The sequence below is a fragment of the Schistocerca nitens genome, chromosome 3 (assembly GCF_023898315.1).
Source record: "Schistocerca nitens isolate TAMUIC-IGC-003100 chromosome 3, iqSchNite1.1, whole genome shotgun sequence".
NCBI classification, from domain to species: domain Eukaryota; kingdom Metazoa; phylum Arthropoda; class Insecta; order Orthoptera; family Acrididae; genus Schistocerca; species Schistocerca nitens.
In genome coordinates this window covers 691544323-691559427 of record NC_064616.1, presented here as the reverse complement: position 1 = coordinate 691559427, position 15105 = coordinate 691544323, and the positions used below count along the sequence as shown (strand labels likewise).

At 43.6% G+C, this 15105-nt stretch overlaps 1 protein-coding gene across 1 annotated transcript in view; it reads right to left on the bottom strand.

The window, feature by feature from the left end:
• Positions 1-15105, bottom strand: part of LOC126249722 (MAM and LDL-receptor class A domain-containing protein 1-like) — a 426827-nt gene that overhangs the window by 170279 nt on the left and 241443 nt on the right. Inside the window, exon 8 of the mRNA XM_049951403.1 lies at positions 6457-6613. Coding sequence (XP_049807360.1) covers positions 6457-6613 — 157 coding nt within the window. The remainder of the gene's footprint in view (positions 1-6456; positions 6614-15105) is intronic.

The following is a 15105-nucleotide window of genomic DNA, read 5'->3' as shown; positions in this document are numbered from 1 at the left end:
GCACAGAGCATAGCTTAATCATAGCTAACACTTGGTTCAAGAATCATGAAAGGAGGCTGTATACATGGAAGAAGCCTGGAGATACTGACAGGTTTCAGATAGATTATATAATGGTAAGACAGAGATTTAGGAACCAGGTTTTAAATTGTAAGACATTTCCTGGGGCAGATGTGGATTCTGACCACAATCTATTGGTTATGAACTGCAGATTGAAACTGAAGAAACTGCAAAAAGGTGGGAATTTAAGGAGATGGGACCTGGATAAACTGAAAGATCCAGAGGTTGTACAGAGTTTCAGGGAGAGCATAAGGGAACAATTGACAGGAATGGGGGAAAGAAATACAGTAGAAGAAGAATGGGTAGCTCTGAGGGATGAAGTGGTGAAGGCAGCAGACGATCAAGTAGGTAAAAAGACGAGGGCTAATAGAAATCCTTGGGTAACAGAAGAAATATTGAATTTAATTGATGAAAGGAGAAAATATAAAAATGCATAAATGAAGCAGGCAAAAAGGAATACAAACGTCTCAAAAATGAAATCGACAGGAAGTGCAAAATGGCTAAGCAGGGATGGCTAGAGGACAAATGTAAGGATGTAGAGGCTTGTCTCACTAGGGGTAAGATAGATACTGCCTACAGGAAAATTAAAGAGACCTTTGGAGAGAAGAGAACCACTTGTAGGAATATCAAGAGCTCAGATGGCAACCCAGTTCTAAGCAAAGAAGGGAAGGCAGAAAGGTGGAAGGAGTATATAGAGGGTTTATACAAGGGAGATGTACTTGAGGACAATATTATGGAAATGGAAGAGGATGTAGATGAAGACGAAATGGGAGATAAGATACTGCGTGAAGAGTTTGACAGAGCACTGAAAGACCTGAGTCGAAACAAGGCCCCGGGAGTAGACAACATTCCATTAGAACTACTGATAGCCTCGGGAGAGCCAGTCCTGACAAAACTCTACCATCTGGTGAGCACGATGTATGAGACAGGCGAAATACCCTCAGACTTCAAGAAGAATATAATAATTCCAATCCCAAAGAAAGCAGGTGTTGACAGATGTGAAAATTACCGAACTATCAGTTTAATAAGCCACAGCTGCAAAATACTAACGCGAATTCTTTACAGACGAATGGAAAAACTGGTAGAAGCGGACCTCGGGGAAGATCAGTTTGGATTCCGTAGAAATGTTGGAACACGTGAGGCAATACTGACCTTACGACTTATCTTGGAAGAAAGATTAAGAAAAGGCAAACCTACGTTTCTAGCATTTGTAGACTTAGAGAAAGCTTTTGACAATGTTGACTGTAATACTCTCTTTCAAATTCTGAAGGTGGCAGGGGTAAAATACAGGGAGCGAAAGGCTATTTACAATTTGTACAGAAACCAGATGGCAGTTATAAGAGTCGAGGGGCATGAAAGGGAAGCAGTGGTTGGGAAAGGAGTGAGACAGGGTTGTAGCCTCTCCCCGATGTTATTCAATCTGTATATTGAGCAAGCAGTAAAGGAAACAAAAGAAAAATTCGGAGTAGGTATTAAAATTCATGGAGAAGAAGTAAAAACTTTGAGGTTCGCCGATGACATTGTAATTCTGTCAGAGACAGCAAAGGACTTGGAGGAGCAGTTGAACGGAATGGATGGTGTCTTGAAGGGAGGATATAAGATGAACATCAACAAAAGCAAAACAAGGATAATGGAATGTGGTCGAATTAAGTCGGGTGATGCTGAGGGAATTAGATTAGGAAATGAGACACTTAAAGTAGTAAAGGAGTTTTGCTATTTAGGGAGTAAAATAACCGATGATGGTCGAAGTAGAGAGGATATAAAATGTAGACTGGCAATGGCAAGGAAAGCGTTTCTCAAGAAGAGAAATTTGTTAACATCGAGTATAGATTTAGGTGTCAGGAAGTCGTTTCTGAAAGTATTTGTATGGAGTGTAGCCATGTATGGAAGTGAGACATGGACGATAACTAGTTTGGACAAGAAGAGAATAGAAGCTTTCGAAATGTGGTGCTACAGAAGAATGCTGAAGATAAGGTGGGTAGATCATGTAACTAATGAGGAGGTATTGAATAGGATTGGGGAGAAGAGAAGTTTGTGGCACAACTTGACTAGAAGAAGGGATCGGTTGGTAGGACATGTTTTGAGGCATCAAGGGATCACAAATTTAGCATTGGAGGGCAGCGTGGAGGGTAAAAATCGTAGAGGAAGACCAAGAGATGAATACACTAAGCAGATTCAGAATGATGTAGGTTGCAGTAGGTACTGGGAGATGAAGAAGCTTGCACAGGATAGAGTAGCATGGAGAGCTGCATCAAACCAGTCTCAGGACTGAAGACCACAACAACAATGGCACGATTCCAGAAAGATTATTGGAACGAACTTCTCCTGCGTTGAAAACGTCATAACCATATCAGTTCGGCTATGATAGTAACAAACTCAAACGCATTAGGCCTGTGTAATCGGTGATCCACGTCCTTCGTAAGAATGCCATTTTCAATAAAGTAATGGCCACCCCTTCTTGCTGTCTGTACCAGTTAATTTTAGCGACGGACGAGGATTACGCGAACGTCCGTCATCAGCAACCCCCTTTACAGAGGACAGAACATACCGTAGAAACAATTACAGGCCTGTGTGACACAGAAGACAAAAATATAAAAATAATTAGAAGAGTTTCGTCTATGGTTATGTCTGTTATCATGTAACCGGCTGAAGACAACGATACACCAAGTTCCTGTTATCAAACATGCAGGCTTTATGCCAATAAGGATCTGTACAAGTTTAAACACAAAAGATATGTAATGCTTAATACTCTACTTCCGGGCGTTTAATCGAGTTGTTGTTTCCATTTTATGCAGAATACCCTGAGGTGACGAAAGTCATGAGAGACCTGCAAATATCGTGTCGGATCTCCTTTTGCCCGCCGTAGTGCAGGAACTCGACTTGGCATGGACTCAACCATTCCGTGGAAGTCCTCTGCAGAAATATAGAGCCGCGCTGCCTCTATAGTGGTCCACAATTGCGAACGTGTTGCCGATGCAGGACTTTGTGCACAAATTGACCTCTCGATTGTGTCCCATAAATGTTCGATGAAATTAAAGGCGCGTCATCTGGGTGGCCAAATCGTTCGCTCGAACTATCCAGAATGTTCTTCAAACCAAACGCGAACAGCTGCGGCCCGGTGACACGGTCCACTGTCATCAAAAAATCAAATGTGTGTGAAATCTTATGGGACTTAACTGCTAAGGTCATCAGTCCCTAAGCTTACACACTACTTAACGTAAATTATACTAAGGACAAACATACACACCCATGCCCGAGGGAGGACTCGAACCTCCGCCGAGACCAGCCGCACAGTCCATGACTGCAGCGCCTGAGACCGCTCGGCTAATCCCGCGCGGCCCACTGTCATCCATAAAAATTCCGTCGTCTGGGAACGTGAAGTCCATGAATGGCTGAAAACGGTCTCCAAGTAGACGAACATAACCATTTCCAGGCAATGATCGGTACGTTCCATGTAAACGCAGCCCACACTACTATGGACCCACCACCAGCTTGCACGGTGCCTTGTTGACGACTTGGGTCTATGGCTTTGGGACGTCTGCGCCATACGCTGACCCTACCATCAGTTCTTACCAACCGAAATCGGGACTCATCTGACCATGCCCAGGTTTTCCAGTCGTCTAGGGTCCAATCGATATGGTCATGAACCTAGGAGGGGCACTTCAGGCGATGTCATGCTGTTAGCAAAGGCCCTAGCGCCGGTCATCTGCTGTCATAGCCCATTAATGACAAATTTCGCCGCACTTTCCTAAGGCATACGTTCGTCGTACGTGCACATTGGTTTATACGGTTATTTCATGCAGTGTTGCTTGTCTGGTAGCCCTGACACATCTACGCAAACTCTGCTCTCCGTCGTTAAGTGAAGGCCGTCGGCCACTACGATGTCCGTGGTGAGAGGTAATGCTTGAAATCTGGTACTACCGGCACACTCTTGACACTGTGGATCTCGGAATACTGAATTCTCTAATGATTTCCGAAATGGAATGTCCCATGCCTCTAGCTCCATCTAGTATCCCGTATTCAAATTCTTTTGATTCCTGTCAGGCGGCTATAAGCAAGTAGGAAACATTTTTACATACGTCACCTGCGTACAAATGGCAACTCCGCCAATGCGCTTTCCTTTTATACCTTGTGTTCGCTATACTACCGCCAGCTGTATATGTGCATATCGCTATGCCATGACTTTTGTCAACTCATTGCATTTCAAGGACCGACCCAGTCATCCTCTGCACGTGTTAGAAGTTGTGCTGTTGCTTTTACTCACAGCACCTATAGAAGACGAGTGTCGGTCGTCGAAATGCTGTGCATTAAATGGAAACCACAACTCGACTGAACACCCGGAAGAACGCCATTAATCACTCACGCCGAGAAAACGTGAGAAATTTGATGTTTCCTTAAAAGCAAAGATCTACAGGCAAAGCCAATCCGACCGCTTATAATGCTTTTTGTTTCGTTTAACAATTCAAATTGTTCATGTTCTGAAGATTACTACTTTCACGTCATGTGTGTTGTAGTGGTTACATGGTAATTGTTAAATCTAAAGGTCCATGAGAAGGAAGAAAGATTAGGTTTAAAGTCGTCTCCACGACGAGTTCATAAGAGACAGATTATATGCTCGGATTGGGGAAAGGTGGGGAAGAAAATCAGACATGCTATTTCAAAGGAACTTTCGCGGAATTCGCCTCAAGAATTTTTGGAAAATCAGGAAAACCAAATGTGGATGGCCAGAGGGTGATTTGAGTTGCGTGCTCCCCATAACGAGTCCAGTGACTAGCCACTGCATCATCTTGCCCGGTCCAAAGGTCCATGATTTGATCCCACTTCGTGAATATGAAAAGCATCAATTTGCTTTGTGGTTCAGATTCAGTACTCAAACAGTGGGTCTCCTTATAATTGTCAACATAGGTCGTCTCTTACGGCAGAGGAAGGCAAGAGTATGTCACCTCAAACATGGCTATTTGTAGTACTTACTGGCTTGTCCCAAACAGTGCGTGGTAAACCAGCAATTCAAGCAACAGATATGCTGAGAATTTTTGAAGTACGTAAAGTTTTCACACCACAGTGACGAGTTCAGTTTGTTTCCTCTTGATCTGTCCATTAATAGCACACACACACACACACACACACACACACACATATGCAATGCTCCATCTGTGCGGCGTTGGAAATTCCAAGGTATGCTGGCGCTGTCAGGATCTAACACTCTTAATTGTTCCCAGCGGGCAAATGTATGAACATAACGCAATTTTAAAATTACTAACTTTCGCAGAAAAGAATTTCTAGATTGAAACAGAGAATGCCAGTAATTTTGCATTTCTGTACATTGCACAACATCAGCTAGAGAAATTTTGTTATCATCTTCATTATCATTAACAACGTATTTCAGTCAGATCAAGACAGTAACTAGATGAGCGTACAGAATCAGTTTAAAACATGATACGGAAGAGAAGGTTAAGAGTTGCTGAGCATATCATGAAGATGGACGACAACATGTTGATGAAGAATATATGGAACACTACAGGCTTGACAGGGAACAGTTGGATGAAAATAGTCATGGAAGGTTGCAAAACACTTGCAATGAAGGGAAAAAAATCCATGCACAGCAGTGCAGGGAAACGGTGGAAAATTACAGGTGGAGTGATACTAGGAGCACGGAAAGAGAGATGATCAGGAGGAATGAGAGAATGGGGAGATACTGGGAAGAACGAAGACGTACTGAACAAGTCACTCGTCATTCTAAAGGAGTGAAACCAACCAAAATATTATAAATAATAAATATATCTCGGTTAAATTTCCATTGAGGAACATTATTAGACAGATCTGTAAGTACATGGTCAACTGTAAGTCTGCATCAAACAATGAAGCAAGCCATGCGCTGATCAACGGTGACTGATCGTACCTCCCTGACTACATACTGAGAACAAGAGTCGTTGTGGCTACGAGAGTGGATTTGTGTAAATGGGCTCTCCACGTAAACGTTGTGTGTGTGATATATCACCTAACGCAGGCCAAGTGCAAAAAAAAAACTTAATGTTCTGCCTTACGGCAGGTCTTGTCATGGGGGAAGCCTCGTCAGAGAGGTCCACCGCATGAGCGTCTAGGGAAGTCATTCCAGTGGTGGTTTCCCGTTGCCTTCCACCGGTGATGATGAAATGATAATGAGGACAACACAACACCCAGTCCCTGAGCGGAGAAAATCTCCGACCCAGCCGGGAATCGAACCCGGGCCCCTTGGTGCTGACCATTCAGCTATCGGGGCAGACAAGTCAACCACTCAAAAAAAATTATTTCTTTTGCTTAGTTCTCGGTAATGGATATTTCATTTTATATGGGATACTGTGCCGAGGTGCCGACGTACCTGAGAAATTTGTGGCTTCACTTTCCTGGGCAGTAGCTCACCTGTCTCCTGCAATTCCATGCTGGTGAGTCGTGCTACGTCTCCAGGTCTGCGCGGGTACGAAGAATCGATGAAGGTGTAGCCTCCCTCCAGGCCTCCGTGAACGAAGCTCGTTCTGTCCGATGCTGGGCCAGTGGCGGGGTTATGGCTCCCACGTCCCTGCAAATTGTGATTTGTGTCAGGAGCCGTGAATGGTACCACTGCGTGCTTACTAATCACAATTCTGCAAAACACTACAAAATTAGCAGAATTAACTGCACAGACAGAATGAGATTTTCATATACAGTAAGATTTTTTTTTTAAAAAAAAGATAGCTAGTATTCTGTTATTTCATGCAGTTACGGGCTACATTTCCTTCAAGGTCGTGAGATAGTTCGTATGCTTACAGCATAGTTGCTAGTAAGTATATTCGGCTTGGGTCGACTGGGCCGCCACGGTTGTTCCTGCACAGTGATGTGCCGCCTGCAGTAATAATAAAAACTTAAATTAATGAACCAAAGCATTGGCTGAGGTGCTGTCCCATGCCATCCGAGCTGGCGAAAAGGCCATCCATTGGCACAGCCTCACTTCTGTACCGGTCGCTTTTGATGAACATTCCTACGTTTACAGACTGTCGATCACAGACTGCTCTACCGGCCGCGGTGGTCTCGCGGTTCTAGGCGCGCAGTCTGGAACCGTGCGACTGCTACGGTCGCAGGTTCGAATCCTGCCTCGGGCATGGATGTGTGTGATGTCCTTAGGTTAGTTAGGTTTAAGTAGTTCTAAGTTCTAGGGGACTAATGACCACAGCAGTTGAGTCCCATAGTGCTCAGAGCCATTTGAACAGACTGCTCTATGTATATACGAATATGATCAGGCAAAGAGGATAGTGGGCGCAAGATCCATTCGAATAAGGAAATAAAGGCATGTTTTAATAGGGAATGGTACGAAATCTGGTACAGGACAGAAAGAGCGAGGAAGACATACGAGACCCTCCCTAACACAAAAAAGGTCAAGAATATCATATTTCCTGCCGACTGTAGGAGCTATACACTAACTGTCGGGACATGGTCCAGAAATCAGCTACCGTACTTAGCAAAAACTTATGAATGTGGGGCAAGCGGCCCTCGAACCACATCCTCTAGGAGTGTGCCATTAGACAAAATTTTACAGACCAGCATAGGAAAGTATTTGGTAATACACCAGTTTACAACGTTATATAGACTGTGGAGCTGTGGTACAAGTTGAACTTGCTGACAGCTAAAATATCAGCCACACGGCCGAGAGACGACCAAGAAGAGGCTGTGAGGTAACGGGGGAGTTGTGGCGCCCTGGAAATATTTTAAGTTCAGAGTTGGCGGCCACCGCTCGGGCTGTTCGGCAAGCCTCGGCTCGTTGGCAACCGCGTGATGCTGCACAACGGCCGGACCACGTGGTCCATCGACCGCGCGGCTGGGAATTCCTTGGCGACACTGTGTCGATGTAGGAGACACGCCGGGAGTGCCAAAGATGGTGGACTTTGTGAAACCTTAATGGCACACATTTCACAGTTCGTATAGACTAGAAATTAATAGTAACCAGATTAATCATGATTCCTCAAAAAGAAACATGAACACTACCATTATTTGCACGACGATTCTGATGGTGTAATAAGATTTTCAGTATCTTTATTAGTTTAAAGATTAGTATCTGACGATAAATTATACAATTAACACCCAGCAACGAATTTCCAACATCTAAACGGTTCATCCGATTTTGTCGATCGACATGTCTTTAGAAAGCTGTTAGTGAAAACCTAAATTAGTATAAATTACAGGCATGTAACTTGAATAGTACATGAGTTATTGGAGATCAAAGTGGCCGATTACTATCGATCGCGTCAGGCCATAAGTACTCCACAGTTACACGAAAAAACGGTAGCAGCATGCTTATAAATACACTCCTGGAAATGGAAAAAAGAACACATTGACACCGGTGTGTCAGACCCACCATACTTGCTCCGGACACTGCGAGAGGGCTGTACAAGCAATGATCACACGCACGGCACAGCGGACACACCAGGAACCGCGGTGTTGGCCGTCGAATGGCGCTAGCTGCGCAGCATTTGTGCACCGCCGCCGTCAGTGTCAGCCAGTTTGCCGTGGCATACGGAACTCCATCGCAGTCTTTAACACTGGTAGCATGCCGCGACAGCGTGGACGTGAACCGTATGTGCAGTTGACGGACTTTGAGCGAGGGCGTATAGTGGGCATGCGGGAGGCCGGGTGGACGTACCGCCGAATTGCTCAACACGTGGGGCGTGAGGTCTCCACAGTACATCGATGTTGTCGCCAGTGGTCGGCGGAAGGTGCACGTGCCCGTCGACCTGGGACCGGACCGCAGCGACGCACGGATGCACGCCAAGACCGTAGGATCCTACGCAGTGCCGTAGGGGACCGCACCGCCACTTCCCAGCAAATTAGGGACACGGGGTATCGGCGAGGACCATTCGCAACCGTCTCCATGAAGCTGGGCTACGGTCCCGCACACCGTTAGGCCGTCTTCCGCTCACGCCCCAACATCGTGCAGCCCGCCTCCAGTGGTGTCGCGACAGGCGTGAATGGAGGGACGAATGGAGACGTGTCGTCTTCAGCGATGAGAGTCGCTTCTGCCTTGGTGCCAATGATGGTCGTATGCGTGTTTGGCGCCGTGCAGGTGAGCGCCACAATCAGGACTGCATACGACCGAGGCACACAGGGCCAACACCCGGCATCATGGTGTGGGGAGCGATCTCCTACACTGGCCGTACACCACTGGTGATCGTCGAGGGGACACTGAATAGTGCACGGTACATCCAAACCGTCATCGAACCCATCGTTCTACCATTCCTAGACCGGCAAGGGAACTTGCTGTTCCAACAGGACAATGCACGTCCGCATGTATCCCGTGCCACCCAACGTGCTCTAGAAGGAGTAAGTCAACTACCCTGGCCAGCAAGATCTCCGGATCTGTCCCCCATTGAGCATGTTTGGGACTGGATGAAGCGTCGTCTCACGCGGTCTGCACGTCTAGCACGAACGCTGGTCCAACTGAGGCGCCAGGTGGAAATGGCATGGCAAGCCGTTCCACAGGACTACATCCAGCATCTCTACAATCGTCTCCATGGGAGAATAGCAGCCTGCATTGCTGCGAAAGGTGGATATACACTGTACTAGTGCCGACATTGTGCATGCTCTGTTGCCTGTGTCTATGTGCCTGTGGTTCTGTCAGTGTGATCATGTGATGTATCTGACCCCAGGAATGTGTCAATAAAGTTTCCCCTTCCTGTGACAATGAATTCACGGTGTTCTTATTTCAATTTCCAGGAGTGTGTATTTATTCATCTATGTCTTTGTTTATATCCGATATACACTATTCATGAAGAAATTGGTCAATTATTTACTGTGTCTTAGAAAGCACAGAGACATTAGGCTACTGGCTTACTAGTGTTCTATTCCTTTGACATATGTATATTTAATTTGTTTATGTATTTAATAATGTGTGTTAGAGCGTGTTTATGGTCTAGCCATAGGAATATTTATTTAATTTAAAGTTATTTAAATGTAAATCCAGTATTTCGAATGTGTTTCATTATTTTTGTGAGTGTGCGTTGGCTTGAAGAAATGGCGGGAGCGCTCTAGCCAATCTTAGCGCTCGTTAATGGGGAGACTGCATGGAAGTGGGGGAGTACGCGACAGGACACGAGAGGTGCTGAACGGAGAGTCCTGGGCAGTATGGCGCAACGGACGCACAGTCGCGGGGAAGACTTGGAGAGTGGAGCAGTTTGCACGTGGTCGCGAGAGATAGAAATATTTCGTAGTGCCGACTTGTGAACTTGTGAGGTTTTCGTGGCTTCTGCAGTGAAGATGTAGTATGCGTTTAGAAGTGAATATCTCGCGAGCTATGTTGTTGCTCTTAACTACATGAAGTAGGAATCTACTGTTTCCCTGTTATTCAACTTATATTTTATTTACTTGCTGGACTATCGACACCAATAAGTGTTTTACAGTAATAAAGGGCATTCTTAAAGATACTTCTGCTATCGTACTCATGGTTTAAAGTCGTTAAAATAGTACCTGCAGAATTTATTTAATTACAATTTTTCATGTATAAATGATTATGTTACGTTCAAAATTCGCAGTTGCCGAGTGATAGCAATCTTCGACCATTAGATTCTTGTGTATATTCATATTGTATACTGTAGACTCAGCAGTATTTGGCTTGTGATGCGGCAACTACGTATCCCTAGACAACGAAACCAACCAAAACTTTCAATATTTCAACTCTGAGTCGGAGGGTATGTAGTTGAGGGCCATCATACCACATCATTTTATTTGAAAGCCCGCAAGGCCATATATCGTGACCAGACGCACCACAGCAAAGCATCCAACTACAAAAACCTTCCGGAAGCAGCATAAAATTGTGACAAATGACACTAGAGTGGCCGTCACGAAATTAAGACGCCTCAAGGTCACACCCGCTCCCTGCAGTGCACAGTTGCTAAGCGCTGTTATTTGCCCGCCTTAGCTTTGTTGCTATACTGTTGTCAGTGCAGGTCTGTGCCGCCAGCTGAATGTTCGGTGTTTCCGTCCAGTATCGTAGGTTCACGTGTGGTTTCGGTTTTCCGTGGGACGGTGCACTGACGTGTGTGTGGTAGTGAGCAAAACTCAGAAGCAAGGGGCTGCGTCGAGGGCGAAAAGACATTCTAAAACAATCTAAAATTGTTGTATCAAATATACTGAAGTTTTTTACTGATTTGGCTAACAGTGAAAAAACAAGGAACAACACAAACTTTGCTTAAGTTCATAAAATGGCAACAAAACTTTGTGGCGTTTCGGAATCGACTGTATTCCATATTAAGAGTGCAGTTACGTCGTGAGAATCTCTAGATGCAAGAATGTGTCTTGATTCTAGAAGAAAACGGAAATCTTCAGCAATTGACGATCTTGACAAAAAATTTGTGTGGAGAACTGTACTTAGATACCACGACCGAAAGAGCGTATCCGACGACTAGAAAAATACTGGTTGATCAGGTCAAAAAATTAATTATCTCGCTCAGAGACCTCAATTCATCGTCTTTTCCACTCACTTGGTTTTTTATTCAGAAAGTGCAATAGCGGACAAAAAATTTTTAATGGAATGCAGAGACATTGCAGCTGCAAGAACGGAGTTTTCTATGCAGTGCACTTATTGTTTGCTGAAGACAAGAATCTTGTAGTATATTTGTATGAGTCTTTCGTTTCACAAAACCATACACACAAATATATTTGCTAGACCTCAGTGGAATTAGTGGCCTGAAAGTACCTACAGATACATTTGTATAGGGTTTATCGGCGATTTGGGTGATGGGTACAGTGACGAAGCGTCAGTAAGACCTGCAAACAAAACATTTTCTGGAGGTAGGGAATATTCTCGCTCCTACCTAGGCGAGCCGTCGGAACAAAAATCCTGGCTACGGCATGCAAGTACCGTGTGAGCCTCTTGTAAGTAAAATGCGTTCATACAATAATAACGTCCAAGATGTTGCCAAAATAAATTTTTTTCTGAACAGCTTTCTTTCTGGAAGTTTTTACAACGTCGAACAGAAAGCAAATTCATCAGTGACGACATTTTTCGACGGTATTTTACTTTTTATCTCGGAATATTTTTACGTTTTTACGATAAAATATGTATTACATGCGTCTATAAACTTTCAGAATCTTCATTTTTTTTTTCAGACCAGTTGTGTCAGTAGTTACGTTTCATCCACAGGATGAAGTAAAAATTATTTTTCTTCAAAATTTCTTGTAACGTTGGTGCGACGGATTTTTTACGTGCGTGCGTGCGATGCACCAATTGCGACGGATTATACGTTGCTGCGGTAATGCAATTTCTTTTATAATTTTTGTTCACCTACCTCTTTTACAGCGGTAGATCTTCGCACGTAAAACTCCTGACTGCAGCTACTTACGAGATCACAGAAAAGTAGTGTTGAGGAAACTGTAACCTCATAGCTACACGCCGGAGGCCGATATAAGTAAAATTGCTCACAGTTATCACCATACCTAAAACAGCCAGAACTTTTACCTTCCCAAATTCCGAAACCAATTACTTGTAACACAGTCAATGATCGGCCAATTACTTCTGCACACGATATTCAGTGGTTGTCTTTAGTAAAAGTTTATGCTCGCCATAAAATACTCAGTAAGAATACACTCAGTACCGCCACACTATATAATTCAAAGTTCACTCGCGATTTTCGTCGGAACGAATTATCACAACACACTAAAGTTTTCATAAACAGTTGCTAGTCACTACCAGATACCATTAACACTGGACCATAACGCGGAAGTCATCCCAAGACTTCATCTTACACATAATGCGAAAAGTCACATCCAGCATAACCGCCTCCAATCAAAGCTAGCTCGCGACTCTCTTCTCCCTCTCCCACACTCAAAACTATATCTCCTCGCTAGGCGGCCAACCGTCTCGCTTCTCATTAGCTGTCAGCACTTACGACCGATGAGAGCTCACTTCTAAGGCGCGGCTCGCGCCAAAATCTAGCAATCACCAACAACTTCTCTAGGCTCATTGACGTCATCAAATTTAGTAACACAAAACTCTCTAATTAAATAAACAAAACAAAATGAACTATAATCTTTGCTCTATATCTGGAAATTTATTATGCAGTCGCGAATGTTCTGGCTGTCTTATACATAAGCATACATTCTTGGACATCCGACATTCACTAGTAGGGGAACCACTAAAGGATTCGTTCCCACGTTACAGAGTTGGAACACTTGCCAGTTCCTGTAGAGAATTACATGAATGATTTTTAACAATGCCGAACGTCCCACATACTCTCACGCACGCATTCTCATTCACATGCACCCTAACACACAATACACATATTTACTTAGAATTCTTGAAATTATTATTATAGAAAAGTCACAGAGGTTTTCTGAAACTAAAAACTTTCCAAATTTGTATATGAACACTGAAAGTTTTTTCAGATTATCGTACATAGTCACTGAAGGTGAACTATTACATCACTGTATTTATTTAAATTCTTGACTGTCGGAAAATTACGTTTTTTTATGGAATTTTACTAACTTCCAAAATACAACTATTTTTGATCTCAGACTTTGACATATTGTTTGTTTTTACAACAGAAGAATGTACGTCAAATATGACGTTCCTCAGGTTATTCCTTTATTATTTATTAATAATTCTAGTTTCGTACAATGTAAGTGGCCTGCCAGCGCTACTCCAATGCTTTCACACGCGCAGCTGCAACAGATGGTCGTGACGTCAGTCTACAGGACACAACTCGTCCGTTACTGACCGTATAATACTCTACTGGCTTACATTGCAGCCCACATACATTCTGAAGTAAAGCTTTTAATAGACAAATGGGCGATCGCGCACTAGTTGCGACGCCACAGTTGGTTTTTTTTTTTTTTTTTCGTAGCAGCTGGCAAAAATTTTCGTTGGGAAAGTGCTGCGTCATACTGCAGACTAAAAATAGAGATCTCTAATATTTTTCGGAATTTTTACTAACACTTGAAATTATCGCTAACTGGCAATGCTGTAAGACGGTGAGATGACCTCAAGATGCCTATTTTCGTGACGGCCGCTATGGCCTTTATATGGCAGAAGCAAAACGTTTTTGTTTCTGATATGTAAAGGCTAGTGTCGTTTGTAACAAGTTCATGCTCTGTCATGTTCTTTGTTACCCGTATGACTCCTCTGGTAATGCACTGATGATGACTCTGTTGTAGTCGAAATCTAGATCTGCAATAAGTTACGATATTTTGCGAGTGACTGCTGTACTTTAAATATGAATCTTTCCTTTGTCAGAGTCGCTTTTGTCAGTTTTTTTTTTTCATTTGCTGCTCATTAGAAAGATTCTCCATATGTCCCTGCTCCCTATATACAGGGTGATCAGAAACAGTCTGAAAAGCTAGGGTGTTGCAGATGAGATTGTGCTAAGAAATAATAAAATTCGACACGTTTCGCTGTTCCCAAGTAATTTAGCATCGACTTTAGTCAGGTAGTCGTGTGCACAAATTCAAGCAGCCTGCCAGAGGCGGTGTCGCCAAACGTGCTCTTCGTTTGGTTTCCTCAAACAAAACAAACGTAACATTTCCTCACCTTCCTTAAATTTATCACTTCCGAAGACACAATTTAACTCGTAATGAGCATTTCAACTCAGGGACCCGCAGATGTCTGTGCATTACCGCATTTATCGCGTGCAGGTGCTTGAATTTTTGCGCGCAGCGACCTGATTGTCAAACTTCGATGCTAAATAACTAGGAAACAACGCAACATACCGAATTTTTTCCTTAAAAATTATTTCTCAGCACAACCTCTCCTGAAACGCCCTTACATGCTTCTCAGATGTTCCTGACTATCCTGTATACTTTCCTTATAGCGCACGCGGCAGGCGGTATTTAATCTTGTGGTGGTCATAATGTTTTGTGACTCGTTAGTATATTTAAACTACCTTCGTTTTGGCGATAAAATTGTACTGTTTGCCTCTAGTGCAGATAAACTCCTTTAGGAGGAGCGTAATAGATCAAGTTTGAATGTTGATGTGAATACTAATTGCGATAATACTAAAATAGTGTATAATGCACACATGGAAAAGAAAGTAGTCTAATTACCCACTGAAA